This window comes from Calypte anna, chromosome 1 (assembly GCF_003957555.1).
Source record: "Calypte anna isolate BGI_N300 chromosome 1, bCalAnn1_v1.p, whole genome shotgun sequence".
Lineage (NCBI taxonomy): Eukaryota > Metazoa > Chordata > Aves > Apodiformes > Trochilidae > Calypte > Calypte anna.
This window is the reverse complement of record NC_044244.1, coordinates 15894066-15915944: the sequence shown is the minus strand read 5'-3', so window position 1 is coordinate 15915944 and position 21879 is coordinate 15894066. Positions and strand designations below refer to the sequence as shown.

The 21879-nt window shown below is 35.8% G+C and overlaps 1 protein-coding gene across 2 annotated transcripts in view; it reads left to right on the top strand.

Annotated features, from left to right (window-relative positions):
• CERK (ceramide kinase) overlaps positions 1 to 21879 on the top strand; it is a 36938-nt gene that overhangs the window by 8495 nt on the left and 6564 nt on the right. For both annotated transcript variants that reach the window (XM_030465839.1, XM_030465844.1), the window contains 7 exons: positions 693 to 818; positions 1351 to 1414; positions 5133 to 5278; positions 13174 to 13248; positions 14946 to 15098; positions 15968 to 16073; positions 18514 to 18584. In XM_030465839.1, the coding sequence (XP_030321699.1) occupies positions 693 to 818; positions 1351 to 1414; positions 5133 to 5278; positions 13174 to 13248; positions 14946 to 15098; positions 15968 to 16073; positions 18514 to 18584 (741 nt within the window). The remainder of the gene's footprint in view (positions 1 to 692; positions 819 to 1350; positions 1415 to 5132; positions 5279 to 13173; positions 13249 to 14945; positions 15099 to 15967; positions 16074 to 18513; positions 18585 to 21879) is intronic.

The following is a 21879-nucleotide window of genomic DNA, read 5'->3' as shown; positions in this document are numbered from 1 at the left end:
ACATGCAAAAAAGGAAGGCTCTTAAGGTGCAACAAGCATTATTGTTTTGTCTATCTATTAGTACAGAGGTGTAATAATTATTTTTATTGATAACATGAATGTAAATCGAGAACTACTTGAACAAACTGGAGACAAGAAAATAATTTTTTTTTCTGGTGGGAGGAGTTACTCTATAAGGCAAGCACTTGATGTGTCACATGTAGTTTTGCCAGTTGTTCTTGTGTCTTTAGCACAGAAAGGAAATGCATTTTAACTGCATTAACCAAAACAAGAACATTGTTTAAATAAATTAATGTTAAATCATTTCTGTGTATGCTTCACTCACACGTGCCCGTTGCTGCCTGTGGTTTGTCTATTGTTTTATGTGCCTCAGTGTCTAAGTGGGGAGGTACTGCAAGAATAATATGCTTAAATGTGCAAGACATGGAGTCAGATGAAATTATTCTGAATTTCACCTACTATCTTATTACCAATACAGTACTGTCAGTATCCGCAGTATGACAGAGGATAGATGAATCAGGTTTGTATAGCTCTGTGTCAAAGAGTTACAGAGTTAAAACAGTTAATGAAGAGTTAAAAAAGTCTTCTATGCTGTCTTCACTGTCATGTTTGTGGGTTTGGTTTTGTATTGCTCATTGAATTTTCGTTTTGTGTGAAAAAGTAGTGTACTATAATACTTCTATTTACTACAGAGTCTAGACCAAAGCAGTTACTTGTGTATATTAATCCATATGGAGGAAAACGGCAAGGGAAGAGGATTTATGAACAGAAAGTTGCCCCACTCTTCAGCCTGGCTGCTATCTCCACTGATGTTGTTAGTGAGTAGTACATATTTTAATTTCTTAATAAACACATTGTGATCTCTTTAAAACATCTCTGAATAGCTTAAGTTCTTTCTGTTACTTGTATTTGCTTACTAAGGAAATGAGACTGAAGTAGTAGAGAGGGATGTTTTTTGATTAAAGGATAGGTTACCAGGTAAATTATGACCTTGTATCAATTTTCTGCTTACTAAACTAAAACTTGAGGTTATTCTGAGCTATTTGAACTCTTCGTTTATAAGATACTGCATTTGTCTTTTTTTTTCTGTTTTACTATTAAAACAAATAGTTAATTTGCAGTTTTTTAAGCAAAATATTTTTCCATATGTATTGCAGTGCATGTCTCCTTTGATTAATTCCTTGGCGTAAAAATTTTTGAAATAAGTTTTATGGGCAGGCTCTTTTATGATAGCACTGGTAATAGGATCATGTCTATTAATAAATAATTAAATTTTTAATTGTTTACTGTGTACCATTTTATAACAGTATTTCTGTAACAGTAATGTTTAATGTGTTTATTTCTTCATAGTAACCGAACATGCCAACCATGCTAAGGACAATTTATTTGAAGTTAATATTAATAAATATGATGGGTAAGTAACTTCACATGCCTTTTTTTTCCTTCTCTTGATGATATACTCTGTAATCTGCCCTTGTCTCTACTTTAAAATAGAATCCCTTATTGCTGATACATTTATTGCAACAGCTGAAGGTTCTGGTTTATATTCCTTTTCTTGGGAGATTCACATTTAGGACTATCAAAGGAAAACTAAACTGTGTCAGTAAACCTGTTCAACACACAATATATTTAAGTGTAGTATAGCAGGGTTTCCATGAGATTTATGTTCAAAAGATGAATGTAAGATCAATTTTACTCATCCAGAATTTGAGCATTCTGTGATAGTATAGAAGCTAACCCGAAATGTTTTGTGATTTAGGTGACCTTGACATATACATGAGTCCAGAACACTGCATCAGTAACATTCAGCCTATGTCAAAAAAACCATGAACTGTTAGAAATGTTTCAGATTGTTCTTCTTGCCTTGTAAGATTGGTCATATAATGGCTACATCGTTTGGTTTTATTTGTATTTGCTCTGTTGTGCAATTCCAGTTTTAAAAGAAAACTTACTGCATGGTGAAATTGCATTCCTTTATTCAATCTGCTGTAGATGCCGAATATTTTGATAAGTAAGATAGTCATTCCAGTTTCTAGTTCATGGTATGAAGAAAGCTATATGACCGGAAAATCATGAAAATGTTGGCAGAATCTATGCAGATAAACTCAGTAAAACAGTATTTTAAAAGGGAATCCTCTTGTGCTTGTTTCCAGTTACATTTAAACTGGTAAATTGCAAAAATAAAGAAGTTTCCGTCTTTTCAGAGTACCTGTGCTAGGGTAGTAGTTCTACATGCTTTGTATAAATCAAGTGAGTGTGTCATGTTGACAGGTCATGGAAACTATTCACAGGCTGAGTTCCTAGACTTTACCAGCTTTAAAATGAGTTGACTTTTAATAAGCAGTTTTGGCTATACAGATTTGTTTTTGTTTTTTTTTAAATTTTGCAGAAGTGCAAGAAAGGGAAACTGGGATCATAGAAAAACCTCTTTAAGATTTTTCCTTTTCATTTGACTTAGGTGATTTGAAATAGGTAATACTGACAGCTGGTGAAAAAAAAACACAAAGCAGAAGAGGGAAGCAAGTGAGCTCACATCCACTCCTGGCAAATTGTTTTTTACAAGTAGTAGTGACCAATTATAGTGGTACCTGAAATGTTTTTGACAGATTCAAGCAGTCTCTCATTGTAGAAATATTTTTTTATTGCTTGGGTGGGGCTTTTTGTTTTTTTCTCTCTAATATGACTGACCTGAGTTGGCCAGAGAACTGCATCATATTATATTTTTAGTCCAGGCTGGGTTTTAATGACAGCATGTGAACTGCAACCTGTCTCTCCAAGCTTGATTTTTGTCTGTCATGTAGAAGTCTGTTTCTGTGGTGAACAGTGATGCTAGCAAGAAGTTCTTAGTATTAATACAGCCTTTTATATAACAGCTTACATAGTTATATGGAAGATTTTAGAAGTGGCTGAGCCACATAAGTATGTGTGTTTCTTCAAGTTTCATTGACTCTTCTCACATACAGGAAAAGTTTCTTTGGGGTTCCTAATTGTTGTTCATCTGTCCTCTTAAACTAGCTGTCCGTTCAGTGATGAGATTCTTCATTTAATCTCGAGATACTCTACATGGCAAAGTCATGCCTGTTATTTTGGAACCAAATACAGGATTCTTAATGATAACCAGCACACTGCTTTCCAAGTGTATTTACTTGAAACAGCTTATTTGCATTTACCCATACCAGAATTTCTTATGGTGAGTTTACTAATTTAGGAGTTCAGTGACAGAACAACTTCTCTTTAAAAAGTTACTGTGTTCATTCAGTTACAGTATAGCAGGGTTTTGTACATCATTGTGCAGAACAACCAGAGCCTGCTGTAATATTGTTCAGGTAATGACCATGTTTAGTATAAGTCAAATATGTATGAATCACTGAGGTTCCTTATGTGTATGCCAGTTGCACAAGCCCTTGTGAAACTATTTCAGGTTGGCTTTCTTCCTGGTTCCGTAATTAGTTCACAGAGTGGTTGAGATTAGGAGGAACTGTATTTCTTTCAAATTCATTTGTCTTCAGAACCTGTTTCTCCTGAAGTACTCTGCCAGATGTAGTTAATTGTTATTATCTTGTCTAAAAAGTGAAATGCTAGTCCATCAGAAAAATAAACCCAAAATGTAAGATTTCTAAGATCTCTTATGGTGATTACTCACTAGGGACCATCACAGGTGTGACTTGCACATTGGTCATCTGACATTTGCAGTGAATTGGATCATTCTGTCTATATGAATTTCTTTATCTCAGTATTTGTCCTTGATTGGTATAGACATTCATACCATTGTCATCTCAGCCTGCATATAGTGTTTTTATAAATGGAACACTACTGTGGCTACACTGACCTTGAACTAATGTGGAAATTCTTGTCCACTCAACTTTTCTTACAGCCTGCAGAGAAAGATGAAGCTAAAGCTAAAATTGAGGAATAATGTTGTTAAGCTACGAGAAGATAAATTAATTATGAAACTGAAAAATAAACATCCTTTTCTTGCTTTTCTCCCAGTCTCTTAGGTCTTGACTTACAATTGTACAGTGTATGTTTTTAAGACTGTCCTCCCCATTAGTGAAAAAAATGACTGTTTTTTTCCAAGCTTTTATTCTGCTGAAAATACAATAAGAAGTAAATTTAAATCATCTGTACTTAAAATTTAAATAATCCAACTTTACTGTGAAACAGGTACTCATTCTGCCATATCTCTTGCAGACTATGTGGAAAAATAACTATTAGTTTATGCATTGGGAATGATTGCTATAGATAAGAGTAAACATTCCTAAACATGTATGCTGGGGTCTACATGGATAACTTTGAATTTGTTGCATGTTCCTTTAAAGTGTGTTTCAATTAGCTTTTCTGTTAGAGGATGTTTATGCTTATAGAGTTTAAGATGTGCATTTGAGTATTGTGCATGAAATGTTTACTGCTGTAAGAGTCTTTTACTTCATAGTATTTGCTTGGCTGTGGACTCTGCTGAGCTTTAACATGTTGAGGACCTTTGTAGCTGCTGCACAAGCTCTGACCTGAATTAGGTTTGAATAACAAAGTTTTGCATCTGGTAACATTTAGAGCTCTGTTTTGCTATGAATGGTTATATAGGTATATATGACTTCTGTATGTCTGCGCTCTCAGCATGTTCAGGAGAGCTTGCAAGCATGCTGGTTTTTGACTTTCATATAATGTGTATCCCTATTAAATTGTGTAAACATGTACTTCTGCCTGAAGCCTGAAATATAAACTAACTTTTCCCATTTTAATTAAGGTACCTTATTTCCATTTTGCTCGCTTGGAAAGCTGTATGTACTGTCCTGTTCAGTGTTTTCCTTGTAAAGTGAATTTTCACTAATATTTTTCTGTCTGCACATAGCAATGGAGGATAAAGACTTTTACTAGGTTACATTCATAACATCTTTTTCTAATATTACAGACAGGTCTAGTTGTGTTTGCAGTTGTGTAGCTTGTATTTTTTTCCTGCTTTTGCTTTTTTTTTTTTTTTTTCTGCGAAGGCAACTGGGCTACTATATTATGCAAAAATGGAGGAGGAGAGTAGAACAACTGTTTTTGATGTACCCAGTGCATGCCCCAAGTAGAACACTTGCTGTGTTGTTTATTGACTGTTAGTGTGCATTCTAATTTGTGTTTCCTGGCAGTGTTGTTTGTGTTGGTGGGGACGGCATGTTCAGTGAAGTGATGCATGGTCTCATTGGAAGAATGCAGAAGGACTCTGGCATAGACCAAAATAATCCCAAAGCACCGTTAGTCCAGTGCAATATAAGGATTGGCATAATTCCTGCTGGTAAGAAGGGGTTAACTTTCAGTTTACTTTGTTATTTTATTCTTGAAATTTCTTCTGCTTAATAACTTCATGAATTTAGGCCTAAGTGTAAGATGCGAGCAATTATACTACATAAAGACACCTAGCTAAAGCTGTCTGTATCCTTGTGTAATTATTGATCACATGCAATTTTATTTGGGAAGTGTACTTTGTAAAGGAAATTAAATCTTACATTCAACTTTGGAATTTAATCACTACTTTTGTGTGTGTGTGTCTTCTCATATGTTAATGCAAGATAAGCTGTTTACAGTAATACCTTTGCCTATCTAAACACATTAATGATTGAAATTTACTGAAGAGAGGCTTACCTGATAAATATCTTTCCAGTTCCAAGAGCTTCACAAATCTAGGTAAAATTGTAATGAGAATCTTCACACTGGTCTGACAAAATCCAAAGAAAGGCTAAAAACTTACCTTGTTTGGGTTTTGTTTGTTTTTGTTTTTTCCTCCATTTGTTGTCACAGCATAAGGCAGCCTTTTTAGAGGTCTTATGCCTTCACAGTTCTCAGAGTCACCTTTTTTCAGGCATCCCTGACTACTGTCATTGAGAGGCATTTGAGAGAACTCATTATTGGAATTCAGGTCTTTGATAAACTTGTTATTTATTGACCATGGGTACTCTTGGATCAGTTTTGCTGTTGAATCTAATGTTCCATGTGTTACTCAAGCCTGACCTGTTGGTGCCCAAGATTCCTTAAAAAATGAACTTAGAGATGATGACTCTTCTAAGGACTGAACTCAATATTGCAACTCTTTTATAGCATCTGGGGTTTTGAGGACTCTGTGGACAGACAAATGGGCAGTTCAGTGCCTTTTCTATCCTGTTCACTTTGTCATTGAATCATAGCAATGTTTTGGTTGGGAAAGACCTTTAAAGTCATGAAGTCAAATTGTTAACCTAACACTCTGAAATCTACCACTGAACCATGTCCTTAAGCACCACATCTATATGTATTTCCGATACCTCCAGTATTATCAGCTACTTGAGATATGAATTGAAAAACTGGGATATGAAATAAACATTTTGAGCTCCTGATTAAAACAAAACCCACAGATGTCTAGCAGAAAAGTTAGCACACATTATACAAAAAACATCAAATTAAATAGTGTATTGAAACCTCCAGGATTTAGGTGACTAATTTTATATTCATTATATCTTTGTTAAGAATGTGTCCAAACCCAAATGGTCTTAATTGTTGCTTGTTGTGTGTGCATGGTTGGACTTCATGACCTCAGAGGTCCTTTCCAACCATGACTGTTCAGTGATTCTGTGATTTTAAAACTGCTAACAGGTATCAAGTCACTTTCCTCCCTTATATACTTTAGTGTATTGTTTGTTGTGTTTCATCCATTGTAGCTGTTTGCTATTTGAATTCATACTGCATGCTCTGCTTTTTAAACTAACATGAGATACAGCCTTATAATCAGTGCTGTGGTTCAGATATTTTCTCCAAGTTGTTATTCAAGTCCCTCATTTATAATGATGCATAAGGAAACTGGCCTTGAAGTTTCATTAAGTTTATGGAAGAACAGAGAATAATATATATCTTTTTGTATATTGTACAAATGCTCCATTAAAATGCATTTAAAATGCTCTATTACTGAAAATTTGTGAAAGTAGTTTTTATTGAAGAAGGAGTCAAATCCCCTAGCTCCCTGACTAGTGCCAGAAGTCAGTTCCAAAATAACCAAAATCCTTAAAAAGGTGTTCTTTTTTAAAAACTAAGCTGACAGTCCTAAAATACAGCAAGTCAAAAGGAATAATGAAACATAAACAATGCACCTAGAGAAATGTCATCTGTAATGTTCTTTTGTTCCTTATAAGCAACCGTTTTCTTAAAATCCGAAGAACTCATTAATAGATATTGAAGACAAACACTACTTGTTGTTTAGAGATTAAGAGTTGAAGCTCTGTGTCTTCTGATACATGGAGACAGTTTACTGAGGACTGGAGCCTGGGTTAAAGTGACACTGAAGCAGTGTTTTTGCCTTTTTTAACATTTAGTTTCTACTGTAAAGCTGTGTTTGCAGCAACATCATAGATTGTGGTTTGTGGTTGAGATTGAAGTGTCTGTATCCAATCTAACTCAATTCAGCGGGCAATCTTTGCTCAGAAACTGTATAAAGTTTTTAGTACAAAGTTTTGAAATACAAATGAAAGAGATTTAATGCTACAACAGTCCAGTCTAGAAGACTTGTTTTCATGAATTACCTCAGTTTCACTAGGCAGAATCCCATTGTGCAGGCTCTTTTTTAATGCTGGATGCGATTTGATTCTAACTTGCTGGAGGAAGCTCTGCTTGGCCCCTTTTGTTGAATAGTTGTGTCTGTCTCCAGACTGTCTCTTTTGTTAGTTTGTCTTCTGGTGAAAAATTGTCATTTATTCTTATGCCTTATGATTTTTATATAATAACTTGTGTATTTATTGACATGAATAAAGGCTTCTACTCAAATGCCAGTTTTAACTCCTGAATTTCTCTCTTTAAGTCTTCAAATCTACTAGTGTAAATTGACTGATTGCTGTTTTGAACAGGTCTGCTGTTGGGTACTTAAAGTTTTGCTCTGTGATGTGCCAACTACAAGTCAGTGCAACTAGAAAAATTTCTTTTGACTTACTATTTCTTCCTAGTGCCATCTAGCTTTGAAAGCACATTCAGCCTGGTTGGTTTCTGACATAGTTTTTCACTGCATTCAGAGTGGTAGTGTGTCTTCATAGAACTTAAAGCAGAGAATCTTTTACAACATGTAGCACTGAGGTTTCATCCACATGTTTTAGTATTAAAATTATACCCTCTGGAGTAAGCCAAAATAATAAGTAGTTCTTACTAAATCTGGCACAGGAGAGGACAAAGCTGCCAACTGCTGTCCAAGGACTCTTTAGTAAAAGAAAGTGGATTAGATTAAATACTCTTATGATCTCAGTAGGTATAAAAATAAAATCCTATTTCAGCCTGTGCTGTGGCATAATATTAATGCATTCATTATTATAAAAACAAGTCTGCCGGTCTGCCCTAGGGAATAATGTTGCAAGCAGCAGGAAAGATTGAGTAAAGCTTAGCTACAAAGTGTTAATTGCGATAGTGATTTAGGCTTCTAGTGTATCCAGATCATCCCATTCTTGTTATGCTCAGGAGATGAACTCTGTAATGTCTAGGACTGAAGCATGCAGTACAATTATAATCAGCCTGTTGATGTCCAGCAGTAAAATTTTGAGAGGTAAAGCCAGCACAGGCTTCTTATCTGAAGGCAGCATAGAAAAGTGATGGAGAATTCATTCACAAACTAAAAACCAGATGCAAGTAAAATCATGAAGCATGGCTGCACTCACACTAGTGTCATCTAGGCTGTAAAATGTACCTTTAAAATATGTTAAAGTATAGCATAAAAAGCTAGTTTTGTTGTTTCAAGGTTCAGTATGTGCAGTCTGAAATCTGAAGTGCGATTGTTTTGTTTTCCTTCTTCAGCATTTTAAATCCATTCTACTTCTGGCAATCACAATCTTATATAGCTAAATATACAGCCACTTATGCTTCACTTAACATGGTGGAGCTGCTATGAAAATTAAGATTGCTTTTCCCTGTGATCTTAATGTCATCTCTTAAATTTGCCATTATTGTATTAAACAGTTTCTGTTGTACTATAGTACTGAACTTCTTCTGAAGTGATTATTTACCAAAAATGTATTCAGACCAAAGTCCTTCTGAACTGTTCCTTTTTAAGCCAAGTCTGTCATTCTGCAAATGTTAAGCTTTGATTTCTTGTTTCTGGATGCAGAAAGGAAGGTCTAAAAACCTTAAAGTAGATGCATGATTGCATGCCTAGGCTGTTATCTGACCCAGGAACAGCAGCTTCTCCCCTTACTTTTGTATGTGTCTGATCCTTGACATTTGAAAATAGCTTTCAAAGAGTCACAATCTTGATTTTTCAAAATATTGAATGCACCTTGACCAAGACTATGCAGTTACTATGTCAATAGCACGTCTCACCTGATAATTCATTTATGAGGTGACAGTATGGATTGTGTCCTCACAAAAATGCTACAAATGTACAGGACCCCCTCTGAAGTTGTTATTCTATCTGCTTGTAGTATGGAGTGCTGTTGCCGTATTAATTTAACTCTGAGGACACTTGCATCTGTCTATTCACAAGTATCCAGAAATATTTGCATGACAAGGGGAAATCTGGAGATTTAGATGTACTGTATTCTGTGTAGTGAAGTCTATCACCTTGGTTTCTTTAATCTTGCTGTAAAAAAAAATGTTTTATGGGCAGTACATACTCTCTAATATTTTAAGTTTATACATATCTTGGTCATTTCTCCTTGTGATTAATTAAATGGAAGGACTTGGGTGAGAATTTTCAAATCATTAAATTTATTTTTAAAATTACAGTGTTTAAATTTGGGGAGGGAAAAAACATGGAACAACTTGCCTATATAACAGCTATGTGGCTGTGTGGTAACTCTTAATAACAAAATGGCTTTGGGAAAAATGGGTAATGAAACAGGGCATAATGTCTGGTAAAGGTTCAAGGTAATTATGCTTACTTTAGTGAAGGCTAGTTGATATGCCCTCTACACATTTCATATTTTAGGTAGGTTCTTAATATCAGGATCTCAAGGATGAGAGATTTCTTTGGCAGGGAGATTTCAGACATTTAGGATTCAGCTATTTACATGTGGCGGTGTTGTGTCACCATTGTTGGAATGCCATAGCCCTATGCAAAACAATGGTTGTATCAGAATAAAAGTTGAAAGCCTGCAGAGTAATCTGCAGTACTTGAACACTGGTGGTTGGTATCATTTTAGATAACATTTGCTCTTCTTAGGGTTCATTTCAATTTGAAGTTGATACTCAACTTTTCATGCTTGCACCTAGATATCTTCAGGTGAGATGGGCATCTAAACTCATGTTATAGCCAGGAGTTACCTGGTCAGTACAGTCAGAGTTTAGATCTTGTGTTGCATCTGCCTGTCTTGTGTCTGTATACCTTGAGTCAAGCTCAAGCTGCTGTTTGTATTCCTCACAAGATCTTTATCAGAATGGAAGTTTTTACATAGTTTGTCGTGTTATATGTACACTTTTAATGACTTCCAGTTGTCCTAACCTGAAACTTCATCATTCCCTTGCATGCTGATTTACTTCTAATATAGTGATGCAAAAATCAGTTTTCATGCTGAAGATCTTTCTTTTTTTAGTGAATTAAGGCACAGTCCAGATACTTCACATTTGCACGTAGACCTGTGCAACCCGTAAAAAACTTACAGTCCCTCACTCTGGTTGTTGCCCTTAAAAATCACCCAAGAAAATGTAGTAGAATATGTATATAACCTTTCTGTTGCTTGAACCAGAACAAACAACATCCACCACCTAGCATTAGTCAAGAGTCATGGTTTATGAGAACTTCTTTTCCCAACTGGGTGTTCTGGCAATCTTAACCTATTAATAAAGCAATAGTAGTCAAACTATATTTTAATCCTGCCTTTGGTATCAGATTTATACTGATGAAATAAGATGTTTGGTTGGGGTTTGCATGTGCATTTACTCAGAGTGCTGTTTCAGCAGTGGTAGCTGCTGAAATCTTTCCAAAGCTATGAAAGATCCACCTACTGCTCTAGAATTCTTGTTTGATTAGGACGTTTTTAAAGAGATTAAAATTCCTAGTCATAATGAACTTTTTTTTAACCTTTAGGGTACCATTAGATTAAAGCTTTGTGTCCCAGTGTGACTGAGTACATTCTTCTAGAATGTACCTAAGAAATATCAGTTTTGTTGCTTCATACTACTGGCTCTGAGAGGCAAAAAAACCCCCAAACCCAATTATATTTTACTGTTTGTAGTTTCTACTTCACCTGGTATGTCTGCAAAAGAGGGATAGTTTGACAGTGATTAAACACTGTTGCCATCTTCCCCAGGCTTCCATTTCAGAATCTGAAAATTAATTTCGGACTCCAGATCTAATTTTAGCCCTCCCTTGCTTGTTAACTAATAGAAATGAAAATAAGTTCTATTAATTCACCCAACAGATAAATTGTCTCTTAATGGACTACAGAAGAGTATAAAGAGAAAGTGTCCACTGTTAAAATGTAGCTTGTGTGAATTCCCCTCTTATCCTCCCACTTATAATGGGACTACTTGGAAGCTCCCTTACATCCCAACAGATGTGACTAGGGTAGATTTTGCAACAGAATGCAAATAGAACTTGAAGAAAGGAGGCTGGATGGAGTGTTAGGCTTGTATGTTCAGCAGTAAAAGTTCAGATCTTTTAGTGGCCCTTTTTGTGGCTACTTGTTTTGCTGTTAAAATGTATTCAATTTTCTTTGCCAGTCTGAAATTCATGAGTGTAGGAGAAAAAATGAAATTGAGAAAAATAGGCAGTGAAGTATAGCTTCAGTATCTGAACTCTGCTTAATATTTTCTGCAATAAAACTTGAAACGTGGCATGATACCATCCATGTACTTTGTCTGTTATGATACTGAGAGAAATTGGGGTCCCATTTCCTGTACAGCAGCATATTTTTGTAATGATATACTTGTACCCTCTTGAACCTCAACCTTGTAAAGAGAGATCTCTTGTCAAACTGTTTCATTTTGCAATGCTGTTACTTCTGTCTTCTCTAATTGCTTCCTGGAGCTGCTGCTTGCTCTTTGTGGCAGAATGACAGAAATGTCTCTGTGCCCTTCAGTGGTAGGGGAAGTGGTGTCCAGTGCCTGAGAAAAGATGTGGAGGGGAAAGAACTTTCTTTGCTCTTATTAATAACTGTATATGCCCTGTTTTCAAGGTGAGAAGGAACCAAAAGTAGTTATTAAGCAGTGATAACACATTGCCCTGTTTTTAGTTTTCTGTTTCAATTTGATGAGGCCTCAAAAATGCAGTACTTTATCTGAGATGCTATACATCTAAAGTATCAGTAGCAAATCTGTGAAAATATATGTGATCAAAATAAGTTTTTGCTTTTAGACATCTGGACTTGACTTTAAAGGAATTCAGTTTCAGGCAAGGGATAGGAGAAACTACAATATAATTTGGAGTTAGATGCTGCAACCAAAATGCTTCAGTACCTTTATCCCTGCTTTTCAAGTCCCTATTGCAGAGTGGGATTCAGAACCCTACATGAGGTTCTTAGATTGTTTTTTCTATAAGGATTAGGGAGAGTTGCCTGCTTCTAAACTGCACCAAAAATAAAAAGTGGACATAATGTGAGTGAGGAGTGGCCTGCAAGTAGATAGTCAGAAAGACAAAACAGCTGAAACCTAAAGCTTCTCCCTTTTCTTCCTGCAGGTATTGTGATAAAAACTATTATAAAGGCCCATTCATAGCCACTTTTCACTCTTATCCAATTCCTGAAAAGGAAAACAAGTACTTACTAATTTTTAAATAATAGAACTAAACAGGAGTCTCTTGTTTAAGATGCATCTGGAAGTGAAGGGGATGTTGGCACTCTGAATTATAGACTCCCCCCAAAAATAGTAGATTGGTCGGCTTTTTTTTTTTTTTTTTTAAATGAAGTCTTGGTAAGTGTCACAGTTTAACACCGGGCCAGCAATTAACTAAATTACAAGACAGAAAATTAGCTCTATCCTGGCTCAAACCAGGACATTAAGAAGTCTTAAGCAAAGGAGTATCAGTATATGCCTTCTTACCCCTCTGTCTGTATTTGGTATAAAAGCTGGAGTGCAATCCTGAAATTTTTCGTGCGAGTTAACTTCTTCACCTTCATGAGCTGCCATGTATTTAAGGCTTACATAGTGAAAAATCCTTAGGCCAAAGGAACAGAATGCTCTGATTTGGAGGACCATGCCAATAATACTTGTTTTGAAAAGATATGAATTAATACCTATTTTTTTATTTTTCAGGATCAACAGATTGCATATGCTATTCAACTGTTGGCATTTCTGATCCAGTAACATCAGCTCTTCATATTATTTTAGGTGGGTGGTCACAGTTTGCTGTTTTTTTATTAAAGCTATTAAAATAGCCAAAAAACAGTAATTCCATTGAGTTCTTTCTACGTACGTGTGAAATATAGTTTGGCCATAATGACTGAGTTGAAATAGGAAGTGTTTGAGATTTAAACCTCTAATTTGAAATACAGAAGGTTAAAAATTAAATCCTTTCTCTATTACAATTCATTGTATTCAAGTGGTCATAATGTTAGGAACTTTTGTATCTGGAGCTTAAGTTTTCATACATTATAGCATGCTTTTGAGAATAGTAAAATTCAGTACAGAGTGTAAGTTGTTAGACTATTTCTATCCCTTAGAGAAAATAAAGACGAGTGCATGTGTGAATAGTTGAATGTTGTACCCTGTGCAATTCAGTGCTTCCTTGCCAAGTTAAAAGTATGGTTTCTGCTTGACTGGAATTATCATTTTTACCATTTGTGAGTCGTATATTTGAGGAGGAACTAGGGAGGAAAAGAACTGCTGTTCAGTAAATGCTTTTTGATATTTTTTTGTCAGTAGGCATGCTGACAGTGCCACTTCTTAGACTCCCTTAACAATGGAGTTCATGAACTACATGGAGGATGAAGGACACAGCTTGGCATACCAGTGCATTGTGATTTGTCTTGTCCATCCTGTCTGCCACAGACTGATGAATCTTAGTCACCTAGTTCCTAACACTGATTTTAAAAAACACTACAAGATAGTCTTCAGTTATAAAAATGTTGCATAATCATGGAAGAATTTCCAAGTTACTATTATTTCATTATCAATCATTATTGAGTACTTATCAGTTGCAGCTTTAGGAGCTGATTTGGCAATGGTTTACACATGTGCTTCTCTGTTACCTGCGGTTAAATCTGTTCAACATATGTAGAATTTAGTCCATTAGAGAGAGAGATGTGTATTTACTTTATCATAGTATTTTACCTGGATTATTAAATGTGCATGCATACACATGTATTTAGGTTTTTGAAGAGTGTTTCTTACTTATGTAAATGGCTCTTCGCAGTAGTGCAGGGTGGAAGGATGAAAAGCAATAGGTGTAATGTGAAACAGAAATAAAATTTAAAAAACTCAAGCTAGACAAAAAAACCAAACAAGGAAAGGAACAACCGAACCCCCAAAATACACCACCACTCCAAAACTTACTCTATGAGGACATCAGAGAGGTGGTGTATTTTCTGTTCTTACAGCTTTTCAGAGCTTGAATAGATAAGCCGTGAGTAACCTGATCTGACCTCATTGCTGGAGTGACTTTGAATGGGATGTTTGATGAGAAAACTCCTGAGGCCCCTTCTAACTCAAATGATCCTCTGACACTGTGACATATCAGATTGAGTAGTACCCAGTTAATGGACAGATACTGCATTGATCTCTTCTAGAGCATCCCCTCCTACTCTTAATAGTAAATCAGTGTAGATTCTTCTTTATATACTTTTAGCCTGCCAGCCTTTCTACCCTCTGGAAGCTTAATGCTTTTAAAATATTAAATTAGTATTAAAAATTGTTTTTCCCTTTCTGCATGTATAGCAAATATATATGGATATAGGTCATAATATTTTATGACATAAGTACAACATATTTTTAATCTTAAATTAATCTGTAACATTAAAACTACTATCATGCTTGAACCTGCAAACAAAATAAGCCTTAATAGAACCTTGCACTTCTAATCTTCGTAGGTGATTGTCAGCCTCTGGATGTCTCTTCTGTACACCATAACAACACGTTTTTGAAGTACTCTGTGTCATTGCTGGGCTATGGTTTTTATGGTGATATATTAAAAGATAGTGAAAAGAAGCGGTGGATGGGTCCAATGAGATATGATTACTCAGGTAACTTGTGTAATTAGTAGATTCTTTTGTCAATATGTAAAGATATTGGAGCAGGTGATGTGGTATCTCCAAACCATGCTTTTCTGAAGCTTTTAAACATGAGACAGGCCAAACCTGATTTTAAACTCCATATGGTACCAAGTATGTTGGATCACATTGTGTAAAGTTCCATAACTTGAAGGATATTAGCAGCGTTCTTATTAAAATTGTGTTGAATTTGAAGAGTTAAAGCTTATGGTGAACTGTTATAACTAGTGCTGAAATTTATATTTGTTTAGCAAGCTTTTATTAATAAAGTTGTTAGTGCTGTTGTCTGGCTTTTTTTTAGAAATGTGTTGCTATATGTCACCTAATGTTAGCTGTCCAAAAAATAGTATCTCTTCTGTGCCAGTCATTTTTACTTTCTTTTCAGTCAGAGAGAAATGGGCACTCCTTTGTCTTGACATTGAGCTGATAAAATTGTTAATTTTGTCCTTCCAGCACTCATTACTAGTTAGTTAATATTTGGACAAATCCTCTGATACTGTATTTTGGGCCTTCTTTGATTGTTTCATGTTAAAGAAAGAAGAAACAAAAGCAGATAAATGTAGACTAATCTTAAGCATCTGAAGTGATGTATACCTGAAATTTTTAGTTTTCTCTTAAAGATGTCAAGCAAAGTAATGGCACTATTGACACATACTAAACTGTGTGGAGGGGTATTTCCTTGTCCTTAATGTAACTAAAACATAACATGGAGACCTGTGAGCTTGAGGAAAGCAATTATTGCTTTGCAGTCCTTAGAGAGAAACAATCAAAGGATGCATGCAGAGGTGTCTGCAGTTTGGATTTATAATGAGTTAATGCCACTTAATACTTTTTTTATGTAGGTTTCAAGACTTTTCTTTCTCATCATTACTATGAAGGAACAGTTTGTTTTCAACCAGCAAAGCACACTCTTGGATCTCCACGAGATAAAGATAGCTGCAGAGCAGGGTAGGATAATATTTATCTCCGGATATTTTACATGAACTATTTGAAACGGCCTGTACATAAATAGAAGTCACAGAAATATTGTTTTTAACATCAGAACACTTACTCTGAAAAAGACAAGGTTTTAAAACAGTTTATTGACTCATTTTATCATGTCAGTAAATAAAATATAATAAAATATTGTTAGTTGGTGCCTCCCCATCAATTTTAAATTAAACAGAGTGTAACAGCCCAGCTACAAGATGCTGAGGGTACAATGTTTTGTTACTACTAATAAATGAAAAGTCTGGATGCATCATAGCTTCTACAAATGGAATTTATTAAAAATTTCTCAAATGTTCAAACTGTAATTGGGTATGAGAATTTTAGCAACTGTTCTGGTGCCATGACAACAGCTGGCATGGCTAGTCCTGAGGAGACGACTTCTCAGAAACCAGACTGTTCAGTCTTTTTTTTATATAGACTATTACTCTTCAGTTTAAATTCTGTGTGATAGTCTTAATTTTCTCCAGTCAGGGAGGCTACCTTAATCTCCCATTGTGCCTTCCTTTCCCTTTCACCTGCACGTTATGCACTAGTATTTATTATTGTTCTTTTTCTACGAAGCTTTTAGAGATACAGTAGTTGTTACAGCAGCCAACAGCACAGCTGGAGAAGCCAGAAAATTTGGCCAGAAATGACATGGAATTTATTGAGATTCTGCTCTAATATAATGCTGTGGCATGCTAACAATCACCGTCTCTGGCTGTGGAGCAACTATCCTAATGCATTGAGTGCCTTGATGCCGGGGGAGCTCCACAGGGACAAAGCTGTCATCCATCTTAGTCAGGGAATAAAGACTGCCTGGTGCCTCAGAGGAGACTTTATATGTCCTGATAAAGTGCTGGAAAGGTGGTAGGGCTGGGCACAAGCATTTTAAGAGAATCCCGGATTGCAGTGATGATTGTGATCTTGCAGGTGATTGACAAGTGGACTAAGAGAAATGCTCTGCTGGTTACAGAAAAGAAAAGTTGGGGAAGTGACACTTGAGGGCAATCTTGGCAACTGTGAGATTATAGAATTTAAAATCCTGAAAGAAGTAAGACAAAAAGCAGGATTGGAACCATGAACTTCAGGAGAGCAGATTTTGTTTTATTCAGGAATCTTGGCATTATCCCGTGGCAGACTTCCCTGGAGGACAGAGAGGCCCAGGAGAGTTGGTTGGTACCTCTTCAGAGCACAAGATCTGTCCATTCTGATATGCAGAATCTTGAGTAAGCATGATAAAAAAACCAACATGTGTGAGCATGGATCTGAGAAGAAAACAGAGGTTATTTTGGAGGAACACAGAGACTTTGCCTAAGTATGCCAGGGATGGAACCAAGAAAGCAAAAGCTCATAGTGTTGGAATCAGTGAGGGATATGAAGGGTGTTACTTCTTATGAAGGGATTATATAAGAATACTAATCATTAGCAAAAGGCTACAGGACTGTGGAGCTGCTGCTTAGTGGTATGGGGGGCCTGGTGATAAAAGATATGAACAGGCTGGGGAATGCCTCCTTTGCTCTTGCTGTCATGGTTTCTTCTCTGCTCACAGGCCTTACAGGGTCCTCAGGGCACAGATGAGGGTGAAGCACTGAGTATTACATACCTTGACTTTAGCAATGTCTTTGGTAATGTTTACTGTAGTTTTGTTAAAACTGAATTAATGGAAGTGTGGACTAGGTAAATGGATGGATGTAAAACTCTAGACTGCCTGGAAAGGTTGTGAGGACCAAGTCCAGTTGGCAGCCAATTATTAGTGGTGTCCCTTGGGGATCAGTAGTGGGGCTAATACTGTCCCAGGAGCAGTACTGACTGGACACTTCCTGGCTGGAAGGCAGCTCTGAAAAAAAACCCAAAACAAACACTTAATGATCCCACTCGAGCAGTACCCTGAGTCATCAGTGTGTCCTTGCAGCACAGAAGATCCAAGCATATATTTGGCTTTCTAAGCAAAAGAAAACCCAACAGGCCAAGTGAAGTGATTCTTCTACTGACTCAGCACTTGAGAGATAAAGGACCAGTTCCACTGTGTCAGTGGCTTTCGCTGTTGCAGCAGTCAAATACTGGAATAGATTGCCCAGAGGTCTTGTGGGCCATACCCTTGAAGACATTCAAAACTTGATTGAATAAGATACTGAGCATCCTGTAACCTGCTCTGAGCAGATTTGGACTACATCAGAGGCCCCTTCCAACCTATGTGATCTTGTGGCTCAGTGTTTCTGTTATTTCTGACATCAAATAATCTTCAGTACTGTATTGAAGTATTATACTGCCTGCAAGGCTATCATGATTCATACCACATCAGGGTGGCCAGTGCTGTGCTGCATCTTGTGGTGGTGGAAAGCCTTGCAATGATTGGGTAAAACAAAAAAGTTGAATTGAATAAATTTCAGGAACTTAATGGTATTTTTCTTTTCAGATGTTACATTTGCAAGAAAAGTCAGCAACAGCTAGCAGAACAGCACAAGGAATATGGATTAAAACATGAAGGTAATTTGTCATAAAAAGTAAGATGGTGTAGTATTATACAAATAATAATTTTTCAGAACATATCTGCATGTGTGTTTTGGTGGATTTTTTTTTAAACATTGTGAGTTTCTAGATAATCCATCGTTTCTTTAAGCTTAAGCAAAATACATGTAGATATTTAAAAAACTGCAAGGTGACTACTCCACCCAAACCTCAGAAAATTCTGATAAGATTATACTCAGAACTTGTATATTTCAATGTGTTGAGTTTCTTTCGTTTAGGAAAGATACGTTCTGTGAACTAGGACTCATTCTGTTTGGGAGGAGGTCTAAGCTGAATAACAGAGTAGTAAAGAAGCAGTTCTTTAAGACAACTTTTAGAGTAGATCAGGATTAAAAATTTGTCTTTTTTAGCACAAAAGTAACCCTTTGTAAATCTGTTTATTAAATAAATATGAGGGAATGAACTTGGCTGACTAATAATTGATGTAGTGGACTTAGGTATTTCTGTACACTACCCCACTAATAGTCACTGTAAAGGATAAATGAGATTTTTCTCTTTCTCATGTTACACTATCCTCATTCTCTGCCCCCATCCCTCTCCTCCCATTCCAAGCCTTCACACACTTCCATGGATTTTTTTTTTTTATGGACATAACCTTTCCTTTCTTTTTGTTCAAACAACTATCAATATACTGGATTCTGTGCAGTCATCCTAGTAGCTGTATCTCTATGTCTGACTACTGCATCCTAATGGGAAGTACTGATACATTTGAAGCCTTTCTGTAGTAAAATACACAGTTGGCCAAGTTTCACCTCTGATCTCAGTCATCTTGGATAAAGTACCTGTGCCACATTCTAGATATTTGTTAGCAAAAAAATTATCATATTATAGACATTGAGATGCAGCATGAAGACTATATAGATTTCTATGCCAACTTGTATTCCTGTTGCACATGCTTATATACAGTGCTTTCATCCTGACCACTGATCTTTGATACAGACAGCAGGTGGTCAGATTGGAGTATTGCTGGTGTTTTAATTTATACTCCGATGCAGCTAAAAAAATGCTTTACATGATATTTTCTTAAGAGCTAAATCTGATTTTTTTATAACAAAAAAGTTTTTGAGAAATAACTTTAGTTAGAAATAACCAACCATTTTTCTTTTATCTGTGAGGTTGGGTTTTTTATTATTGTGGAGTAATTTTATTTATTTTTTTTTAATCCACCGTTTTGTTAGCTTTGATTCTGTAAATGAGAAAAGTCACAAGAAAGCTACAGGTTAGTGAGCAATCAAGACCTCTTTAACCAGCATTGCACAAGACATTAAGTAGCTGATTATGTAGGAAATGGTTTACTTAAATCCATTTGACTTCTGGTAGCTGACTGGCTTTCCAGTGCAGTCTCTTCCATGCAGTACAATAAGCAAACAATAACAATCAGCTACTTCTGATTTGCATTAAGAAGGATTTTAAGTCACCACCTCAGATAAGCTTTTTAGTCAGCAAGGTTTCTTGGCTGACTCCTTCATTGTGCCTACTCGGTTTGCATGCAGTTCAGATGAGTTTAGATGGATGCTTGCATTGGCTGTCAGGGAACTTATTTCTTTGTATTGTGAAGTCTGTGTGCATGTACTGAGAAAATGTTGAATGTTAGTACTTTATACTGATTTCAGCAACTTGCAGTATGTATGCAGCTGAAATGAGTTTATGCTCTTCTAGCTAATGGTTGCTCTATTGTATGAAAGATACTTTGGGCAAGTAATTTGTGCTATTACACCTACTACATCTTGCAGAACGGTTATGAAAAGAGTTGGTCGATTAAAATCTGATAAATACCAGTACTTTGTTTTAACTTGGACTGTGAAGCTTTTTTTGAGTAACACACTGAAATTCATACTGAATGGCACTTTGCCAGGAGGTGAAATCAATCTATTATAGTAAAATACATAAAAATTCTACCTTAAGTAATTTCAGAATTAGTTATTACAATTAGCATACTTCAAAAGTTTACACCTACCTAGACACACTATAGACTAAATTATTAATGCTTGTCAGATAAAACAACAAAAGGATTTATCAGTAAAAGTCATTGTTTTCATTTTTGTTGTATATCCACTTTGTATATCAGAAAATGCCCAATTTTTTTGTAAAGAAATACTTGTGTACTTCTGGACACGGATGTTTCCAGTTCCAGTAGTTTATGTTCCATTCAGTTAGCTTCATCTCAGAGCAGGACTTCATCATTTGTCTGCAGCCTGAACAGAGTCATTCTGTAGCTTGACATTTAAGTCTTTCTCGTATCTCAAGATATAAATTTGAATCTAATTTAAATTATTTCTTTTTGTAACATTCACTTTGAAAGCAATATAGAAAGATAACAGTAAAACAAGGAACTTTAAAACCACTCTGGCAAATGATATGAAAATGTTGAATGAACTGGATTTTTTTCTTGTTATTACTGATTTGTTCTTCAGGAGAGAGGATAGTCTAGACGGAAAAGAAAGGTTTTAGTTTTATTTCGTCTTTTGTCATATTATAATACTACTTTGTTTTTCCTGGAATTCTATTTTTCTTTATTCTGTTACTAAAGAGTGGATAGTAAGATGTTTCAATGAGCAAAAAGTCAAGGAAGGAGAAAAAGTTCAAAGACCAAAGCACAGCTACAGAATGCTTTCTAGAACTTCTAATTTGTAATATCTTTTATTATTTTTTATCTTTTTGTTAAATATCTTACTTATTGCAGAAGAGGAGTGTTACGGCTGCTTCATTGTAGTGAAGAAGGTGATTATGTGTAATCTAAAAATACAAAGGCATTTATTCAAGAAAATACAGTTTAGATTTTGACTCTGTACAGTGTTTCTTTGTTCCAGAAAATTCCTCTGCCTCTTGGTAGTATCTATTCCATCACACATTTAAGCTCAGTGTAGGTCTAATCTCTAACAGAATGGTTTCAAGTTGTTGAAAGCAGACTTCTGGGTTGTTTTCCAGAAATCACTGAAGTTTTATGCACAAGCAAGTTTCACTCTGTTAATAGTATTCATCTTCAGGCATTTGGGGTTGGGATGGGAACAGATTTCAGATTTGCTGCCTGCTGGTTCTTGCTGAATGCTGTTATCTCTTTCCCTTTATCTCCTTTTAAGATATGATTTGCGTCATTGAGGAAAAAGAAGAACATTGACATAGAAACCAAATACTAAACCACTGTCCTTGCATCATTATGTATCTAACATTAAAATGTTGAAGAGAAAGAATAAAATTTTAACAAGTTAAAAATCTTCCTGAACTTTCTCAGTAGAAGAGTTGTAACTTGCCT